Source organism: Peromyscus leucopus, chromosome 10 (assembly GCF_004664715.2).
Source record: "Peromyscus leucopus breed LL Stock chromosome 10, UCI_PerLeu_2.1, whole genome shotgun sequence".
Taxonomy (NCBI): Eukaryota; Metazoa; Chordata; class Mammalia; order Rodentia; family Cricetidae; genus Peromyscus; species Peromyscus leucopus.
Genome location: NC_051071.1, coordinates 27,757,555 through 27,778,179, shown reverse-complemented (window position 1 = coordinate 27,778,179; position 20,625 = coordinate 27,757,555). Strand labels below are relative to the sequence as shown.

Below are 20,625 nucleotides of genomic sequence, written 5' to 3'. Positions count from 1 at the left end.
TCTACAAAAGAGAAGCACACACATTTGGCCTTGGAGGAGCTGGTCTGTGGATAACAGCCAGCCAGCCTCCACTCACTGACATCATCAGTCAGCCCCGGCACTTATCTTTCTTAGTGTTGATGTTTGAAACAAGTCACGTCTGTTTTCTACATTTACTTATTTGTGGTGGCTAGTGTGACCTGCCACAGTCTACATGGGGAGGCCAGAGGGCAATGTATGGGAGTTGATTCTCTATTTCCACACTGCGGGTCCTGGGGATCAAACATGGGTCTTGAGCCTTGACATCAAGCACCTTTACCTGCTGAGCCATCCTACCAGCCCAAGACCAAGCTGGTCAAGTATGCATGTAGCAGGCAATGTTAGAGAGCCTAACAATAGACCACAACCTTCTAATTACCATGAAGTTATCCATCCCCCAAATCCATTTCTAGCAACAGTATCTCTACACTTGCTGTTCCTTCTTCCCAGAATCTCGCTCCCTAATTACCAACATGGTATGTTCCTTTCTTTAGCAAAAAAAAAAAAAAAAAAAAAAAAAAATCAAAAAACAAAATCAGACAGAGCATGTTGTAGGTACATCTAGTTGCCCAGACTCATGAGGTCAAGACAGACCCAACATAGAAATCAGCAGGTCAATAATCAACCAGAAATTTGAATTTTCATAAATTGACTTACAATTTAAGGACTTACAATGTATAAACATATGTTCATGTAAGTCCGTTTGTTTATATATCACATATGGTCCTGCTGATTATTGCTATGTTTATACACACACGGAGGTGAGAGCTGCAGACTGGGCCGCCGGGGCTCTGAGTGGGTTGGAGAATGCCTTTGCTCTACTGAGACCACTGTGTCCCTCAGCCAAGCACGTCCATCACTTCACTCCTGACTCTTCCCTTGCATGGAGTGGGGGCTTCCTGAGCCCAGGACTGTGTCTACTTTATTTCCTTTTGTTCCTCCAGCATCCACCAAGCCACAGGATACACTCTGTGAGAAAAGGGGCGAGACTGGTTTTGATTGACTTGCAAACATTTTCATGATCCTTGCCGGGGAGTGTCTGAAACTCAGGTCATCCAGTGTGGAATACACAGGAGGTCATTGTTCTCTTTTTCCCAGGCCTCCTACAGTCCAAATGGGTGGCATATTGAAAAGCATATGACACTTGTAGGAAATTGTTACACACGCTACGGAATGCTGAATATCAGAGCACAGTACTCTGGAAGAGTGAGGATGCTAAGACTTGAAGACACCTAGAATGGTCCAGGCTGCAGACAACATCCTCCACACCTGAGCTTCAAGCCCACAGCAGAGGAGCAGAGGGAGGGGGCCAGAGTGAATTCACTGTCTGAGAAAGGCATGACTAAAAACCTCCTCAGGCCGGGCGTTGGTGGCGCACGCCTTTAATCCCAGCACTCGGGAGGCAGAGCCAGGCGGATCTCTGTGAGTTCGAGGCCAGCCTGGGCTACCAAGTGAGCTCCAGGAAAGGCGCAAAGCTACACAGAGAAACCCTGTCTCGAAAAAACCAAAAAAACAAAAAAAACCTCCTCAGTCCTTACGCCTGTGACTCTTCCCACAGGCCCGCCATCACCCTCCCCAAGAAGTATCAACCCTTACCTCCAGCACCACCAGAGATCAGTGCACACTTTCCTCCGAGACATATCATTCCAGAAGTCCAGAGGGGGCTCAGGTGAGACACTTACCACTATCATGGTGAATGACCAGTAGAAGGGGCAGCTAGTGGGAGGGAGATGAGAGAAACCAAATAGATCACCTCTCTGATTTCCACACCACTGGGTGGCAGGGGCAGGGAGGAGTATGCCTAGAGGGGAAATGGACTTAGGAACCTGTATTTGACTCCTCATGGCAAACACAACTCTGTACAAAAAGATAAGTCATTGACAGAAATGCTCTCTTAAGACCTGAACTGGTCATTATAGAAAATAGAAAATGCCAGGAGAAAAATCAGGAAATCAGTTTTGAGTCTAGAAAAACTCCAGAAGCAAACCAGGACATTCCCCTTGCCAGCTGCCAGACATCTAGCCTGGAGGGCATACCCAAGCTTAAACACCCTTCTGCCCAAAACACCACTGCCTAACTGACAAACAGATTTGCCAGCCCTCCATCAGCAAGGGGAGTGTACGCTGACACTAATCACAAATGTGTCGGGAATGTTCCTTCAAGATAGTGGATTTCCAAAAGTCCCTTATTTTGGAAGGGAAGATGGAGTGTGCCTCTCCTTCCCCTGGCTCTGGATAAATGAGGCTTTCTCATGGAAGGCTTGAGTCAGCAGGCTGCTGATACAGGGGCATGACTAGGTAGAATGGTGCCTTGGGAATACTGAAATTCAAGCCATTTTGAGCATCTGTAAAAAAAAAACAAAAAACCTTCTTGTTTCTGGTTCTGATAGAGATATTAAATGACTCCAATTCTGAGTCCCCCCCTTATCCTGGACTGTCTGCTTGTCCTTTTTCCTCCATAGACCCACACAAACTCCTTAGCAAAGCACCCTTTCTCATCTGGACAGTCCTCTCCATCTGTCCCCATGTCCCTTAGCCTAGCACCTGGGAAAGAACACAGATCTCCTCAGTAACTCCAAAATCCTGGGTAGAAATTCTGCTTCTTATGACCCAGCACTGTTTGCATAAGCTTGGGAGTTAGAGTCTGGCTGGAGGAAGCGGGGTGTTGGCAGGCAGACACTGGAAGTTGCAGGTTTAGGGCAGCTGTTCTCAACTGTAGGTGAGTTTATTCTTGCTCTGGATGGGGACAGTCCATGATATCTAGAGAAACTTGGAGTTGGGACCACTTGGAGGAGAGGCAGGGAGGCTGCATGGCATTCCACAGTGGGCAGCAGAGCCCATCACAAAGGGCACTGGATCATGCCTTAGGATGTTCAGCAACATACTGTGTAGACCTTTCCTGAAGCCAAGGACTGGTAAAAGAAGGGTACTGTGTTGCCTCCCATACACCCCATAGGCTAATGTGAGAACTGATTCCCATGAAGCATTCAACAGCACAAATTAAAATTATGGCGATGAGCAGATTTTTAATCTGTCTGCCCTTGGCATTCTCTCTGCCTCTGGTATACCAAGACTCTAGCCAGTCACATCCACTCAAAAGGGAAAGTTTAACCAGTTTCAGTGTTCACATTTCTTGGCACAGTGCCTGATATGGACAGCAGTAGATGTTGACTAAGTAAGTAGTTGCAGCAGCTTCCAAAGATACCCATTGTATTAGTTACTTTTCCATTGCTGGGATGAAAGATCATGACCAAAAAAGACTTTTTTCAACTGTTTTTTTTTTTTTTTATTTTTTGAGATATTATTATATCACTCACTCATCATTGCTCTTTTCCCTCCAAACTCTCTCATGTACCCTTGCTCTGTTTCAAATGCATGGCTTTTTTATTAACTGTTGTTACATTCACATATGCATAGGAAATATACCCTGCTCAATTTGTATAATGTTACTTGTTGTACATTTTTTCTGGGCTGACCATTTGGTTTGGGGTAACTAGTTGCTGTGATCTTCCCTGAGGAAGACTATTTCTCTCACTCTCAGAATTTCTTAGTTTCCTATAGTTCTTTGGCTAGGGTTGAAGCCATGTGATCTCTGCCCCCACCCCATCCACTTTGTTCTATCTATCGTTGTTGTCCTTACTCAGATTATGTTTAGGAAGTCATGTCAGTGGGACTTTATGGGTGTAACTTCTGACATTCCTAGGAGACACAATCTCACAGCAAACTCTCTGATCCTCTGGCTCTCACAGTCTTTCTATCCCCTCTTCCTCAATGTTCCCTGAGCCTTAGGTGAGGGATTTTTCTGTAGATGTAGTCACTGGGACTAGGCTTCTCAACTCTACATTGGTTGTGGTTTTCTGCAGTGGTCTCTGTCTGTTGCAATGAGACATTTCCTTAGTAAAGGATGAGCATTACAAGTATCTATGGGCAGAAGGACAAATGTTTGGAAGGCATTAGGGATTATGCTGATTTAGAAAAATGACAGTAGTTGGTTTTCCTCCCAGATCCATTAGCTCACTAGTCTTGGGTGGTTGGCTGGGTTTCTAGTGTCAGATATGGTTTCCCTCTTGTTTACTGGGTCTTAAGTCTACCTATAGAACTGTTGGTTACCACCAAGATATGTGTGCCATTACTGCACCCTTAGGGTTATTGGTTATTATGCCATGGTGGTCATTGATGTGGTCCATAGGCATCACAGTTGGGTAGGACTGTTGGTTGCTTCCCTCTTTTGGAAGCTTGCATGGTGCCTTCTCACACCATGAAAGCTAATCCTCAGGGAGGAGGTATTGAGGTCAGTGCCAGGTCAAGAACTTCTGGGCTCTGTATCTGAAGTCCATGGTGTCTTCAGCAACAGGAACTTCCTTTCCACCTTTGAGGGTCAACAGAGGGCAATAGCAACAGCCTGTAATATTTTAGAAGTATCTTGAACAACCCTGACCAACAACTCAAAAGACAGTTTCTCACACCTGGTGCTGGGGTTTTTATTAGATGGTTTTGGGCTCTTGGAGGGGGCATTGTCATCCCAGATGAGAAATTTTTATTTCAACTATATGTCAATTTTTATATGCTGATTTACATGCATTATAAATATTTTTAGGTAGCTAGTTAATAGTATTAATCTTTATTACTTTTAAAGATATTTTTACTGTTATTTTTCCTTTCTCCCTCCATCATGCTTTGGTTTCCAATGTCTGGGATAATGCCCTTGATTTCTGGAGAGTCCCTCTGCAGTGGGTCATATCAGTCTCTGTACTAAGTCTCTTGGACATGGAGCTATGATACATTTTTAACATATTGGATTATTTCATTAAGAGTTTCCTGGAGCTAAAGAGATGGATTAGCAGTTAAGAACTCATACCTAAAAGCTTATACTGTTCTCATAGGGGATCCAAGTTCATTTCCCAGCACTACATGGTGGCTCACAGTCATCTGTAAACTCTAGTTCCAGAGAACCTAATGCCATCTTCTGGCCTCTGGGGGCTTCCTACATTCATGTGATGCACATAAATTCATGCAGTCAAAATACTCATACATAAAAAAATTAATCATATTTTTTTAAAAAGAATTTTCTAAGTGGAAAATTTTATGTTTCCAGTTCTGATATTGTCACTTTATTGGGTCCCATGGATTTCTGGGGTCCCTGAGAACATAGTTTATATTTACTTCATTATGTTTAGACCTGGACAAGATCTTTCCATCACAAACAGCTCCAAAGAACAATTACATGTGATCTCATTGACTCCTGCCAGCAGAGCTGAAAAGGATGATTTTCCAAGGTTGAGAACAGGTGCCCAGGCCAGCAGATGGCACATAGTCTCGGTAAATGTTACATCCATAAATCACTGTAGTTCAGAAAGCAAGCCAGGTGGGCACCTTGATGAGGTGCACACAGGCAAAGTCCCAGAGGAAACTGGGGACACGGCCGTGAACAAGAGGTTTTACTGCAGGAAAAGAGCAGTGCTCTCAAGTTTACTTCCTTTCGGGCCCTCATGAGTAGCCAGACAGCATTACTGGTGAGTCAGGTCACACATAAACAGTGAGGCCACTGCTGTGTAAGCAAAGCAGAGCCCTGGAGCTCTGAGCATCAGCAAGGACTATACAGGGTGTCCTGCCTCTCTTTCTAGCAGCTTCTCTGTAAGGCACTTGGGCGGAGGCTGTGAGTTCTGGCTCCTAGGGCAAAAATTGCAGGCAATGTAGTGTGGCCTCCACCACTGCCTTTGCTCAGTGTGGACGGTGGGTGTGGTTCCAGCTATTGTCTGTCGGGCCCCCATTTGTCTTTCCCAGCTCTACCACACTCTCTTCGACAGCTAAGTCTTGACTTCACAGAACAATGCTGGGTGGGAGCCCTTCAGTGAAGGACGATGTCATTTAGGATCTTTGTCAACAACCAAACACTAGAGGAGAATTTGGCATTGTAAGAAACACTGACTGGATATTTTCAACAATTAATGCTACGAAACTGACAATATCCATGCACTTTTTTTTTCTCAACTTATTTTTTTTCCAATTAAAATAATTTTTCTCAAAAGAGAGACTTACATCCCATCCATAAACAACTGCAATGCAAGCTGTTTCAAACCAGAACTTTGAACCCAGAAAAAATGTCTTTCTGTTACAAAGGAAGACAGCACATGTTGAATAGGCATTTGGGACTTTCTAATCCACATAGGCAGACCCTCCCCTTGACATAACCTTAAAGAAAACTCAAAGGGGACTAACTTTATGGCTGTGGATTCACTGATATATTCATTCAACTGTCCACACAACAAACAGCATCATCTTGAGTATTAATCAACATTTTCTGTGTTCTACCTGGACCCAGGCCCCATGTGGAGTCTTTTTATGTGTACTCTGGGGATTGAACCAAGGCCTTTGAACATGCCTAGAAAGCACTGCATGTTTCCAGCCCCTTGTGGAGGCTTCTGTATGTATTTACTCAGGCAGGCACACCATGTGGAAGGCCGTATTATTGCACCCTGTAATACAGAGAACACAGAAATGCTGTGCTCGTTGTACTATGATGTGTCCATCAAATTGCAGTGAACTCAATGGGCTGGGGCTTGAGGTGGAGCCAAAGCATCATTTAAATGAAGCAGCTCATATTTAGGTCATGAAACACCTGGGAGACTGGCTGGAGCTTTCCCTTTTCTACCAACCACACTGGGATCACATCTGTTCAAGGAATCCAGTTCACCAAAAAGCATGCTATGATAATTTCGGACGTGAAAGAAATCTTTATAAATATCAAAAAAAAAAGCATGGCCCTTTAAAAGAAAGAAAATATGGATTTCAGATATATACCAATTCACATTTATAAATGGAAACTAAAAATATGAAAGTGTAAATTGTTGTTGTTATTATGTATTTTATTATATATACATATTATTAATAAATATTGTTATTGTGTATATTATTATTATAGTTTTATAAGACATTGCCATTAGGAGAAACTGGGTGGAAAAAACTCAGCATCTCTCTGAATCATGTTAGACCACACTAGGCATCCTACATCGATCTCAGGATAGATTGAAATCAAGTGTGACCATCAGAGTGTCCACAGATGTGAAGCACTGTCTTATTCTAAACAAATTCATGAATTTTTTTTTCAGTAGAACTTTCAACAGCCTTCTTCCTTACCATCTAAATTTGGGGTTCAGGGAGAAAATTTAGTTTATCAAGGCTGGCAGAGCCCATAGATGACATAGCAAGGACTCTAATCCTATCCATTCAAAACTAAGCCAAAAACTAAACAATATTCAAGAAAGTCCACAATTGTAGAAAATAGCAGTGTCTTTAAAATTATACCATGCACCTGTTATATGGGTGACAAATGTTAGAGCTTTTCCTATGAAGTTAGTGACCACTTTTTAATTGACGAGCTTGGGCAGCTAGAGCGTGGGCAAGTAATGTATCCAGATACCAGAGTGCCCACCTGCTCTACCCAGAAAGGACTTAGAAAATGCTGGGGTTCTGCTTGAAAATTCAATTTATTAACATTAAAGATCCCGAAGCTGACCCATCCTGGAGCTCCATTCACCTTGTGAGATAGATCAGTGATTTATACATTGAGGACTTTATCTAACAGGACAGCCACTCCACCTGTCCTACAAATATAACTGAAGTCAAGCCAGAGAGCATACGGAATCTTAGAGAACAAGATTTGCGTATACACTCAGTGAAATCCTCTTGAATATTTGAAAAGCCTTTGTAAATTGGACGTATTTGACTTTTGAATACTGCTCATGCTGACTGAGCAGGTTCAAATCCTAGCAAACCAAATTTCCCTTCACCCTTTTTGTAGGTCTAATAAAGTCAATATGGAAATATGGAAAAATTCAGCAACTCCCACCCCGTTGATACTCTTCACAGAGCTAATGCCATGAGTACTGTAACTTAAAACTACAATTCTAAAAATCACCTCTACAATTTTAAGATGCATTTTTCTCATTGATTTTGTGTGTGTGTGTGTGTGTGCATCACTTGCATTCAGATTCCTGCAGAATCATCAGATGAGAACTTCTGAAACTGGAGTTACAGGCAGCTGTGAGCCACCCAATGCTTGTGGGTGCTGGGAACCAAATTTGAGCCCTTGGAAGAGGAGCAAATACTCTTAACCACTGTGCCTTCTCTCCAGGCTCAGCTTCTGCATTAAAAAACAAATCATTATATGGGGTCACATAAATGCATTTGCATGCAAGTATATAATGTACTTTGCACAGTCACATCTTAAATTAAGTCAGCCTGACCGCATCTTTGACACACCAGAATCTCAAGCATTGAAGACACTGAGATTAGCCTCAGTTTAACCACAAAATAATTAAGAGTATGGTATCAGTTCTACTTCATTATCCCCACATGTGCATGTGTGCACACACATGCACACACACACACACACACACACACACACACACTCAAACCCATACACAAATGAGGGCTACAGGCTTGTCCACATATTAAATGCTTGATGTCTGCTCTGCAACTCATCCAATAACCACACAGTCAGACGCCCATACTGAACTCCCTCCTTTCCACTCACTTTCACAGCTTCTCTTCTGTCTCTGTCTCTCTTCATCACCTTCCTGGGATCTCGGTGCCCCTGACAGCTTTGTATTTAAAACTCCCTTTCTCAAAGTGAAAGCCTGAGAGCTTGCTAAGCAAAGGGAGCGAATGAAACCTGGTGTGGAAGCTCAGGTGTCAGGAAGAAGAGGGAGTGACTCAAGCCCCCCTTGATAGGAATTCCAGCCATGTCCCCATGATCACACATGCCCAGAGGTGGGACACTTAGTCATTTCCGCCTACTCATTTCTGGGTCATAAGTCCTACATAACCCATGCACTGCATGGTCACGTAAATCACTACACAGTGTGACCATGTGATCTACGCACATGCGTGGAGTAGCCATGTGGGCCTGTGTGCACATGCAGGGGGGTGATCCTTAAAAGGCAGATCCCATGTCCCCTCCCTCCTCATTTTCTCATGTCCTCTCAGCAGGCCTGAACACATCTATCCCTTTCTCCTTGTCTTAATAAAACTCTTGTTAGTAGGTTTTATTGTGTTCTGTGACTTTTCCTCACAGGGTGAGAGTGTCGTTAAAACCAACACCCCTAACAGGAGAAACGAATACATCCATGTGCCTCCACTCACCAGCTTGCATACAGGCTTAGCGCTTCTCCTTTCCCTTAGAAAATTACAAGAAAAATAGCTTGGTTTAGTTTTATAGGACAGTGATGAATTCACACTGGACCATGGGCTGTTAATTTGGCCATGAAAATGTAATCAAAGGTTTATAAGGTTCAGAATGATTTTATCTTGCCCATGATAAATTGCCTTTTATTTAACACCCTATTTCTTTTTTTTTTTCTTTCTTTCTTTTTTTTCCTTCTTGCAGGCAGATCAGCTCAAAAGACTTTGGTAAGGTAAGTAGCTATTTTGTCTAGTAAATTTTATGCATTATCTCTGTATCAAGCAAGATTCTGATCACTTTAGGCAGCAGGGAAAACAGGAGGCTGCCTACTTTCTTTATAATTTTTTTTTTTTTTTTTTGCCTTCCACTAGAACTTGGTATCATCTTAATAGCCAGGTTTAGTTAAAACACTTCTTACATTCTTACAATTTGCCATGGTCTTTTCCTATTTTTGTCTGAGCTGCAACTGAAGGCCATTTCTCCAGTATGAAAGCCCATTAGGAAGGAAGGGCAAAGGCCATGCTTGTGAGTACACTAAGCCCTTGCTTGGTTGTGTGGTGCAGAGAAGGATCTATTCCAGAGGAAACTGCAGGCTACCTGCCCTGACTCAAGTTCACGTGGAACTTCTAGTTCTCCAAGTTGGCCCAGGCGGGGTCCCATGTAATTTTCACAAAGCCCCAAGCCAGTGGTTCTCAACCTTCCTAATGCTGCAACCCTTTAATACAGTTCCTACTGTTTTGGTGACCCCCAACCAAAAAATTATTTTGTTGCTACTTCATTATGCTACTGTTATAAATCGTAATGTAAATATCTGGTATGGGACCCCTAAAGGGTCCTGACTCACACATTGAGAACCACTGCCATAAGAACACCTAGGGAGGAGCTGGCTGGTAGAGCTTCCCCAGCTGGCAGAAGATAGGGCTGTGCCCTTGGATCCCACCATTCTGATCTGCTCCTTACAGCTGTGCTCTGCCCGAATAAACAGACACTGAAAATAAGTTTTTAAAGGTCAAAAAGGAAAGGAGGGGAGAGGATAGAAAACATTTCTAGCTCACTTGACTATGTTTGCTAACAGAAAAAAATAAACTTAAGTAGAACAGCTAGAGAGATTTCACTATGCTTTTCTAATTGTATTTGATTTGGAGCCCTCAAGCAAAACAGTCAGCTGGGCTCCAACAAGATAAAGCAACCGCCCTCCCAGAAGCAGGCTTTTCATGGTGTGTGCAGGTCTCCTTCCCACTGCCTTTGACAAGCCTGAGAACTCCTGCCGCATCAGATTGAGCACTTTGAACTGCTGGGGAATGCTAAGTGGGAAGACTTTCAAACCACTCGTTTAGAATGGATTCATTACCCTTTATACCTGGTCTATGGATTAGCTTTGATTTGCTATCCATAATACACATACCCTCATTCCAGAACCCCAGGGATGCTGAGGTCTTTAAAACAAAAAGGCCCTTCACTTAACTTCAAACAAGACATAGGATGCCTCTCTAAGCAAACTGCTGCTAAGGGTTTCTTGTCTCCAAAGCCAACATGAATCAAGAGAGCTGGGCTCAAGGTCAGTTAGTCTCAGGGTAACTCTGGGAATCTGGTCACAGGTACCACCTTGTAACTTATCTGAAACAATGATTCCTAGATTTCACAGTCCTTTGGATTTTTGATGAAAGGTATAATAAGCTTTCCTTATGCCCACAAAAGAAAGTACCATTTTATTTATAATCAGAACATTTTTATTACATGAGGTTCCCAGGCTATATCACGACATTTCCATCCCCCAAGTTAACAAATTTCTTGTCTCGCTGATTCCCCAGGACTTCCCAGCAGAGGCAATGTCTGGAATGGACTTGGGAAATTATTTGTAGTGAAATCCTAATCTCACTGTAAAGTTCTCTGCTTCTTCAGAGTTTGAGGGTAGAGTTAGGCATGTAGATACATACCTGCAATCCCATCACATTGGAGGCTGAGGCAGGAGGATTGACTGTTTAAGCTGGGAAATGAAATACATACTGGGACTCATCACATTCAGGAAGTCTACCACTTTTAATCAAAGAAAGAGAAAGGAAATGTTTGGAAAGAGGAATAGCTGCATCTAAGAACAATAATCTGCTCTGTTCATTTTTTAAAATGAAACTTTCAAAAACATAAAGTAATTACAGCCTCATACTCGAGCATGATCTCTCTTATTTCATAGTCTTTCTTTAAACCTGTTTTGTGTGCATGTATGCACACACATATGTACATTTAAAACAAGCCCCCACGCAACCTGTATATAGTGTATTCTTTTCTATTTTTCACACAGATATCTGCTACGTCTGCATAATATTTCAGTAACCAAGTATAACACCAAAACGAACAATCCCTGTCTGTGTGTGTGTGTGTGTGTGTGTGTGTGTGTGTGTGTGTGTACATATGTGTGTCTGGTGTATGTGTATGTGTGCCTGCAGGTATATACGTGGGTGTGCAAGTCCATGTGTGTGTGCACATGAAGGCCAGGGAAAGATGTCAAGTGTCTTCCTCTGTTGCTCTCTGTCTTAGTCCCTTAAGATCTCTCAGAAATGCTGCGGTCCAGCTGCACTCGATTGCCAGGGGCTCCCAGGGTCACCTATCTCAGTGCCCTCCTTCTGCCTCGCTGCAGTTACAGGCACATGTGGCCATGCCCCACTTTTACATGAGTGATAGGGATTGGAACTCAGGTCCTCACACCTGGACACAAGCACTCTTAGCCACCAAGTGGCTCCCTCCCTGGCCCCTAAATGAGCCCTTCTTACTTACCTGGACCTGTAGACTATTTCCAAAGCCCTGGTACTGTAATGAACAATGTCATGCATATCCTTGTATATGTAACTTGGCCAGATTTGGTTTCTTAGAAAATGAGTCTCCCCAAGAGAGCTGTTAGAATAAGAATATTTTAAAGACTTAGGTAACTATGTATGAGTGTGCAGTTCTCCAGTAGTCAAACCAACTTTTAGCATTGTCGGCCAACTATACATTTATTTGGAACATCATATACAGAAGATAAAACCGTGGTTTTTATGTTGTCTTTTAGAAAACTATTTGCAGATCTCTTTAAAAGTCTGTACTAACAAAAATTTCCCCCCAAACTCTACTAACAAAATTCCCACTGTACAGTTAATTTTCTCTTAAAATTTAGGTTATTTTTTCTGTTACCTGAAGTTATTCACCATTATCTTTTTTAATTCGATGCAGGTCCTTGGAGCCGAAGAAGGTAACTGCTTACATTGGTTTTCTTACCCCAGTGCTATCACACTAGGTCTTGTGTCTAGGTATATAGGGTTAGCACTGTGTGGAAAGTGAGAGTTCGAAGCCTGGGATCAATAGGGGCATGCATGATGAAGTCATCAGAAGAATGTAAGACTTCATAGGCTATTCCAACATCCTCCTGTCTAAGGAGGATAATTAAAATCAGGACTAGGACAGTGTCTTTATCTACATGCATTAACCAAAAGAAGTCACACCTCTGCTGCTTGGGATATACATTGCTATCCCACTGTTCAGGAGAAGATCTTGATGTCTCTTTGAGACCAGTGTCACCCATGTGTGTACACATTCCCTGATACACACACACACACACACACACACACGTGCACACTGTTGGTGTTACTGATGTAGATATGTACAACCCAAATCTTGTTAAACAAGAAGACACTGAGCAGTAATGTATCTTCATGCCTATCTTTAAAATACTGTTCCCCTTTAGTTTAAAATGATAAATTATTATTCAAAAGGCTGGTGTCATGGCCCAGAGAGTTATCAAGACACAACATGGGTCAATGAAGAAGCAGTAGATTGGAATTCTGAGACCTGTTTCCAACTTACCATGTGTCTTAGTTAAGATTTCTATGGCTGTGATAAAACACTATGACCATAAACAACTTGGGAAAGAAAGGATTTATTTCAGCTTAAAACCCTTCTATACCTGAGGAAAGTCAGGACAGGAACTCAACCAAGGCAGGAATCTGGAGGCAGGAGCTGATGCAGAGGCCATGGGGGAGTGCTGCTCATTGGTTTTCTCCTTATGGCTTGCTCAGCCTTCTTTCTTATAACACCCAGGACCACCAGTTCAGGTGATGGCACTTCCCACAGTGATCTGGGACCTCCCGCATCAATCATTAATCAAGAAAATGCCCCCAAAGGTCAATCTTGGGGGGGGGGCACTTTCTCAACTGAAGTTCTCTCTAGCTTGTGTCAAGTTGAAATAAAACTATGTGAGTATGAGTTGTATTTCCTCTGTGGGTCTCAAGTTGGCTCTGCCCTATGCAGTGAAGACGTTAAAACACTTGGAAGAGGGGCCTAACCAGGTCTGTGAATTCCAAGGGCCCTGAGAGAGAACTGGGGGCTTGTTAGCAACTGAAATAACTGTGAAACCAAATGAAATCTACAGTGACTCTTAATGTACTAAGACATCCAGGTAACCTTGCAACAGGCTTTGATGTAGTAATGTAACAGTGGGCCATTGTTATGCTCCCAAGGGGCAGATACGCCAAGTGGCTATTGATTACAAGAAGTGATTTTTTTCATGGGTGTGTGATTAATGGACCTATCACTGACTCAAATGTCATTGCAAGTAATCACAGTCCATTTGATTGGAGGTGTCCAGTCTGTGGTCAACCTTGGGCAGAGCACAGAGTAACAGCCCAAATTAAGGCAAGACAGCCAATGTGTGCATGCTTCCATGGCTTTATGGTTCACCATCACAATAGGAATAGTGCTTCATGAGTCTCACATCAGTCAATGGCTGGTTAAAAATCCATCTATGATGAAAAGCAGGAACAGTAATGGCATGCTAAGTAACTCCAATGTGGAGGTATGACTGAACTTGATTCTTTTTCTTTTTCTATTGACTTTTGTTACTGTGCATAAACATTCTGGCCCAAACCAACTTGGCAGGGGGCATTTAGCTCACACTTTAAGGTCATGGTCACTCACTGAGGCAAATCAGGGCAGGAAATCAAGGTAGGAACCTAGAGGCAAGAACCATGGAAGAATGCTGCTTGCTCACCCCCACCCCACCCCCAGGCTTATGCTTAGCTAGCATTTTTAGATAGCCCAGGCACACCTTCCTGGTGTTGGTGCTGCCCACAGTGGGCTAAGCCCACCTGCATCAATTACTTATCAAGATAATCCCCCAATGACACATATATCTGTTCTAGGCAACTGAAGGATGTGTAAAGTTGACAGTTAAGTTTATCTAAGACAATGATCAAGGAGAAAGCATTGAGAAAATGGATCCCTGCTTGTTCCCAGCTGGCCTACATCAGAACCTTGGAAGCTCACCTGCTCTATCACAAGATGGGAATAAGAACACAAGTGGCTTGTGCAGGCAGTAGACATCCCTAAACCCTGCTGGCCCACAGCAGTCCTTTGGTTTAACACTCTCCTGATCAGGATGTCATTCACCAGTCAGCTCTCAGAAGGCCCTCATTAGCTACACAAGGTCAACCCTGTATCCTAAAGCATACTTTATTTTCTTTATGTCACCCATTCTGTCCAAAACTTCCTTCTTGCTCTGCTTGCTTGCTGTCTTCTTTCATTTAAGAACCACATACCTCTCTTCACTGCAACTCCATGTTCTAACAGAGAACCTATTCCATAAGCATTACACAAAGACACATTGAATTGTGTGAATAAACCTACAAACAAATGAATGGGTGTATGGGTGCATGATAAAGCCAAAGTCTTTTAAAAGTAATTTATCTATAATTACCCCTAAAATGCCTTCTGATGAAATATTCTGTCTGACTGGAAAAATCCAGTCATGTGTGCTCTAGATTGTAAACAATCTATGCAATTTTTACAGCCTTGAGAAAGTGGCACTCCTAGGGGAATGGGAAGCTGTGGACTATATGAGTTTATAGTTTCCATAAGCCCTCTGTAATGATAATGAGAGTACTTAAATCATAGCCATCACAGTGTACTCCTGAAAGTCCTCAAGTGTATGCACTGTGCAATCTGACCCATGTATGTCATACTTTCCAGGATCTTATCACCAGACAAAGCCAGGACCTTCTCGCCCATCACAAAACCAAAACACTCAGAGGAGTCCACTTGACATCACCAGGTAAGAAGGGAGGAATACCTGTTAGTTCTCATGTTAGCAGACACGTACCCTCTTAGATCTTAGATAGTCACTCACAAGACTTCTGAGAAACAGGAAATGTTAGACCGTCTACTCTGAAGCCCAGTGATAGGTCTCAAGGAAAACAAGGATATTTCCATCTGCCACGGAATCTAATAAAGTCTTTCTGCTATTTATAAATGATTGGATGTTACAGGCAACTGAGAACTGTAAAAACTTGAATATTAACTGAATGGGGTGGATGCTGTTCAATTTTTCAGGAAAAGTGGGTCATCTCTAGCTGTTCTCAGTTCACAACTGCATCAAAGCCCACAGACACACTTGAACAGTACAGTGTAAGTGAGCAGATGTTGAGAATGCTACTGTGATCGCATGATCAGTTGATTGTGACATCAACTTCACTGAGGAGTTGAAGAATCGAAGGTGATTCCTTGATCAAGGTCGCTTGATAAAAATTAGTAGTGGCTTCCTCAAAATGTAGAGCTTGCATAGTTAGGACTCTGAGTTGCTGCTATGCAACCCTGGTTAATGGCTGTGACCTCAGTTCCTAGCCCTCGCCCTTATACATCACATCCTCATCAGATGCCCTCCAGCAACCACACTATCCCTCTCAGAAGTACATTTGCACATCTATTCTTCTGTCTACTTTCCCCATCGTTACTTCTCTTCCTATGTGGAAAACTTATTTCCACCCTTCACACCCAAGGTTAGAGCCACTCTGAATCCAGAACATTATTTCACTCATTCTTCAGATGGTAAAAATGAAGTCCAGAGAGACAGAATTCTTTGGCCACAGAAGCTAAGGGCAACTCCAAAGCCCAAGCCCCTGCCGCCATAACAACTTGACTCTAATCATTCTGCCCAATAGTCATGGCTCTCCTCATGCATGCCCAGAGTTGAGATGGTGCCTTGATTTATAATATTTACTGGGAGTGTCCACATCAGGGATAGAAGAGAAGGGCCATGAGGTGCGGGTGACTGGACTTGGGCTGACACATCACCACTGGTGAACAATGGATTTGGACTGGACAGTGTTGGTGTCTAAGCTTAAAACAGAGCCAGGAACATAGCAAGAGCCTAGTAAATGGCAGTTCTCTATATAATTGCTAGGCTGTGAACCTCGGATCATCACAAGCCCTACTTCCCTTCTCCTGCCTCATTTTTCAAGGTGTCCTGTTTTGTACCTTCAATAACTTCTCATTCTTTGACCTTCAGAGATTAGGACCATTGCTTTGTAGCCCTGAAGAGGCTATTTGCTGCTTAAGTCCCCATCTGACCCAATACTCTTTCTTGCAGCAATTTTCGGGTAGGAGGGAAAAATCACATTTGAGAAAAGATAATAAGCTATTCCATCTGGCCTCTATCTATGGTAGTTATTTGATGTGGTTTCAGCTTTTGCTTGATTTATTACACAATGTCTAATTTTAGTTGTTCTCTTAATTACCTACCTCTCCTAAGTCTCTTTCTTGGACTTCCCTCCCAGAACAGCCCTAAATGATGGTGGTATCTGAGTTCATCTTACGGGCCCCTTCCTGTCATTGAAGGCCTGATCTCATTTTTCTCAGGGTCAAATGCCCTCCCCATGTCAATAATTCCCAAGTTCCCTTCTCCTGATCATGCCCCCTTGCTTGCCCCCAGACCTGTGTTCAATTATTCAGTAGACCCTTTCCCTTAGAGAGGTCCTCGGCATGACAAAATGATTGTTCAATGCCATTCCCAAACTTTCCCTTCTCCTGCCAAGGAGCACCCTTTTCTAACTCAAAATTCTATCTCCAAAACATGTCTTGAATATACCCATTTCTCCTCCTAGCTCTTTGCAAAGAACGGCCCCCATCAACTCTTGCTTGGACTACTGCAATAGCCTTCTATTGATACCAAGAGCATCCATCCCATCCCATACCTATGGGATTACTTCCTGGGCCCTTGCAAAATAACCTATGGTTACTCATCTCTGAGCCTTTCCCACAGTGCTATCCCACCTTCCTTGAACATGCTTCCCCATCCTTTACAATCTGAGCAATTCCACATGTGTGACCTCTCACACCACAGCAGTTGACATGGTATACTTTTCCTGGGACATCTCTAGGGTCCATTAGAATTCTCCATCATCATGGCTTCCCTGAATAAACTGCTCCCCACTAAAGCAGAGACCACATCTCTCCTTCATTTCCTATTCTCCCAAACATAGGCTCATTTGAATGTGCTCAACACATGTGTTAGGTGCGTCATCACTTTTATGTCAGTTTTAGAATTTTTGTCTATCCTTACCAACTATGTTCTTGGTACCTAAAATATTCTGGAATGGCACTCCACCTCTTTTAGCATTTCCCACAAATTCTTTAAAATCAGAGAAAATTTGTGGCTCATTTTTTTTCTCAGTCATTTAACAGAAATGATACATTGGCTCCTTGTAAGGGGATACCAGTTTTAACAGTCAAGAGCTTGGATGTCGGTAGCATAACCAGTGATGGTGGCACTGTCTGGTTCTCAGATAACCTGCAAGTATTTTCAATTATAAAGCCAGCTGTAAGGTCCTTGGGCTCTGTGGGGACAACAAAAAGCAGATATGCCTTCAGTTGGTTTCACTGGTGCTAGGAAAAGGTCAACTTTCTCTTCACTAGACCAGAGGCTTCTGTCAATAGCACAATCCTTGGGATATAGCATGGCTCACGTAATTAGATAGACTTCTCTTATCACCTGGAGCTTACACTGGCGTTGACTGTACCACGAAGTGAAGTAGAACATTAGAGTAAGGTGCAAAGTGCAGATGTGGGTGAGCAGGCCTGGTCACACCACTTTTGTGATTAGAAGTGCATATTGCTATTTGGATGCCTTGTGTTCTATTGTCACAATCCCCTTTTGTGTGGTGTTCTTTGGGATCCTCTGCATTCATGTATCATCCAGCTCACATTTTTTTTATTTTTTATTTTTTATTTTTTCTGTTTTTGTTTTGTTTTGTTTTGTTTTTTGTTTTTTCGAGACAGGGTTTCTCTGTGTAGCTTTGTGCCTTTCCTGGAGCTCACTTGGTAGCCCAGGCTGGCCTCGAACTCACAGAGATCAGCCTGGCTCTGCCTCCGGAGTGCTGGGATTATAGACGTGCGCCACCAAGGCCCGGCTCACATTTTCAAAAGGTGTGAATTTCTATGCTTCTCTTCATATCTATAGCTGACTCCAACTGGTAGCAGTTCAATAGAATATGAGCCCCACAAACGAAGGAGCTTAGTCTTACCTCAACTTGATATGTCATGCTTTATTGATACCCATGTTAGGCCTGCCCCTTTCTGATCAGAAACAGAGGAGTGGATAGGGGAACTAAAAGGAGGCAGGGGGAGGGAATGAGAGGAGAGGAGGGAGGTGAAACTGTGGTCAGGATGTAAAATAAATAAAAAATTAATTAATAAAGAAATAAATTTAAAAAAAGAATATGAGCCCCCAGACACATCGATGTTCGTGTTCATGCGTGTAGCTACAAGGCAAGACCAGACTCAGCTTAACAAAGCAAAGAGTGCTGGCATGTCCTCAGATGACAAGAGGAAATAGTATATACCCCAGTCCCTTAGTGCCATGTCTCATACTTGCCAGACTTGAGAGAGGAGAGGAAAAGTCAACCACCGCTGTTTTAGAAAACTGACAATTCTTCAAGCAAGTCTAGTAAAATATTCATACTTCATAAATGTCACCTGAAGATGTTGCCATTAACTTTGCCCGTAAGTGGGATTTTGTCTGTCACAGGAATGCTAACATACCAATTCTGACATTTTCCTCAGCTCTTCCTACATGCCAGCAAAGCACACTGTACACGTCAGAGGTAAGGGGGCCGTAAGTAAGACTCATGATATAAACAGGTAAGCCAGAACTCTGCGAGAGTCCTACGCAGTGACTCAATGTTTGTGAACTGGAGCCACTGACCTGAAGTGTACAGCTGTGATTGTCTCATTTTCACTGATTAATAGTGTTCCATTTCTGTTAAAGTTACATAACAACTTAATTTTTATTTGAGTCCATAATGAAAAATAATCCTCTTATAAGCATTAGTGTTACAAACCATAATATTGGCATTTTTCAGAAGTGCAATAGTTCCACTCTTTTGGAAACAGAACTATCTGGGTCTCAAGCTGTGTGGCTCTTTAGCTGTCTCAGATATATTTTTACAAAGTAGATGTAGCAGTTAGTTATTAAACTGATAAGAACATACTATTCCTGGTCTTCGCCAGAAGGGGAGTGGAGTCATCTATCAGTCACCAACAGTTCATAAGTACACTGTGCTCTCCATCATGTCCAACAGTTGTAGACAATTTTCCCCAACACATTGGGTGTAATGTAGATTTATCTTAAGAAATAAAAATCTGTAAAATGAAAAAATGACCCTAATACCTTAAATGATCCCTCTTACTGATCATGGCATAAAACGCGGAAAGCTAACATATCTCTGCATGAAGCAGAATTGAAACACAGCCCTGTGCCTACCAGGGGCTCAGCCTTGTCCATGCCATTTGTCTCAGGTACTTCTGCCATGTGCATTTTCCCTCTTGATTACTCTGTGTGCCCAGGAAGTACTGTGTTCATGTCTCTCGGTTTAGCTAGAAAAGATTATCTGAGAACAGCCAGCTCCGTAGGGTACAGTGGAGGAGGAGAGAGTGCCGTTGTCCTGGTCCCGGCTCTGCCTTTCTCTCTTCAGCAGGGCCACTGAAGTTCACTTTGAGCTTCACTCTTCCACTGATAGAATGTAAATAAAAAACTCAAATATTAATATCAGTAAAATATACACACAGGCACACTCAGCCTTCTACTTGACACTCTCCTATTTTAATATCCTTCCTTCTTTTCTTTGTCTTCCCATTTCCTCTTCCCCCAAATGACATCAGTAAGCCTCAAAGGTATCTGACTGCTTCCCATCATGCCTCATTTCATTTTTGTCCTACACTGAAACAACTAAGACCCATATGATAAGTTTTTTTTTTTCACTGCATACAATGACAATGGGACTTTCTCCAAACAGAGATTCTGCCCCCCACCTCCTTCTCAAAGCAGGGTTTCAAATAGCTCAGGGTGGTCTTGAATTCACTCTGTAGCCTAAGCTGACCCTGAACTCCTGATCCTCCTGTCTCTACCTCCCAACTACCCCAAAACAAAACAAACATATCCAAGATTCTTTTTCCATTTGTAAGATAAGAATAATGACATCAGCTTCTATAGAGATGTGGACCTCACTATCCTATATGAATGCTCACCCTTAAGGCATCTGTATGAGTTCCAGTGTGGGGCTGAGTTCCACTAAACTGACAATCTATGAGTGCAGATGACTCATTGTCCTCTGCATATGAGAC

At 42.7% G+C, this 20,625-nt stretch overlaps 1 protein-coding gene across 2 annotated transcripts in view; it reads left to right on the top strand.

Annotated features, from left to right (window-relative positions):
* Positions 1 to 20,625, top strand: part of Clnk (cytokine dependent hematopoietic cell linker) — a 168,372-nt gene that overhangs the window by 121,574 nt on the left and 26,173 nt on the right. For both annotated transcript variants that reach the window (XM_037209001.1, XM_028891569.2), the window contains 5 exons: positions 1,577 to 1,687; positions 9,406 to 9,433; positions 12,409 to 12,427; positions 15,199 to 15,280; positions 19,066 to 19,106. In XM_037209001.1, the coding sequence (XP_037064896.1) occupies positions 1,577 to 1,687; positions 9,406 to 9,433; positions 12,409 to 12,427; positions 15,199 to 15,280; positions 19,066 to 19,106 (281 nt within the window). The remainder of the gene's footprint in view (positions 1 to 1,576; positions 1,688 to 9,405; positions 9,434 to 12,408; positions 12,428 to 15,198; positions 15,281 to 19,065; positions 19,107 to 20,625) is intronic.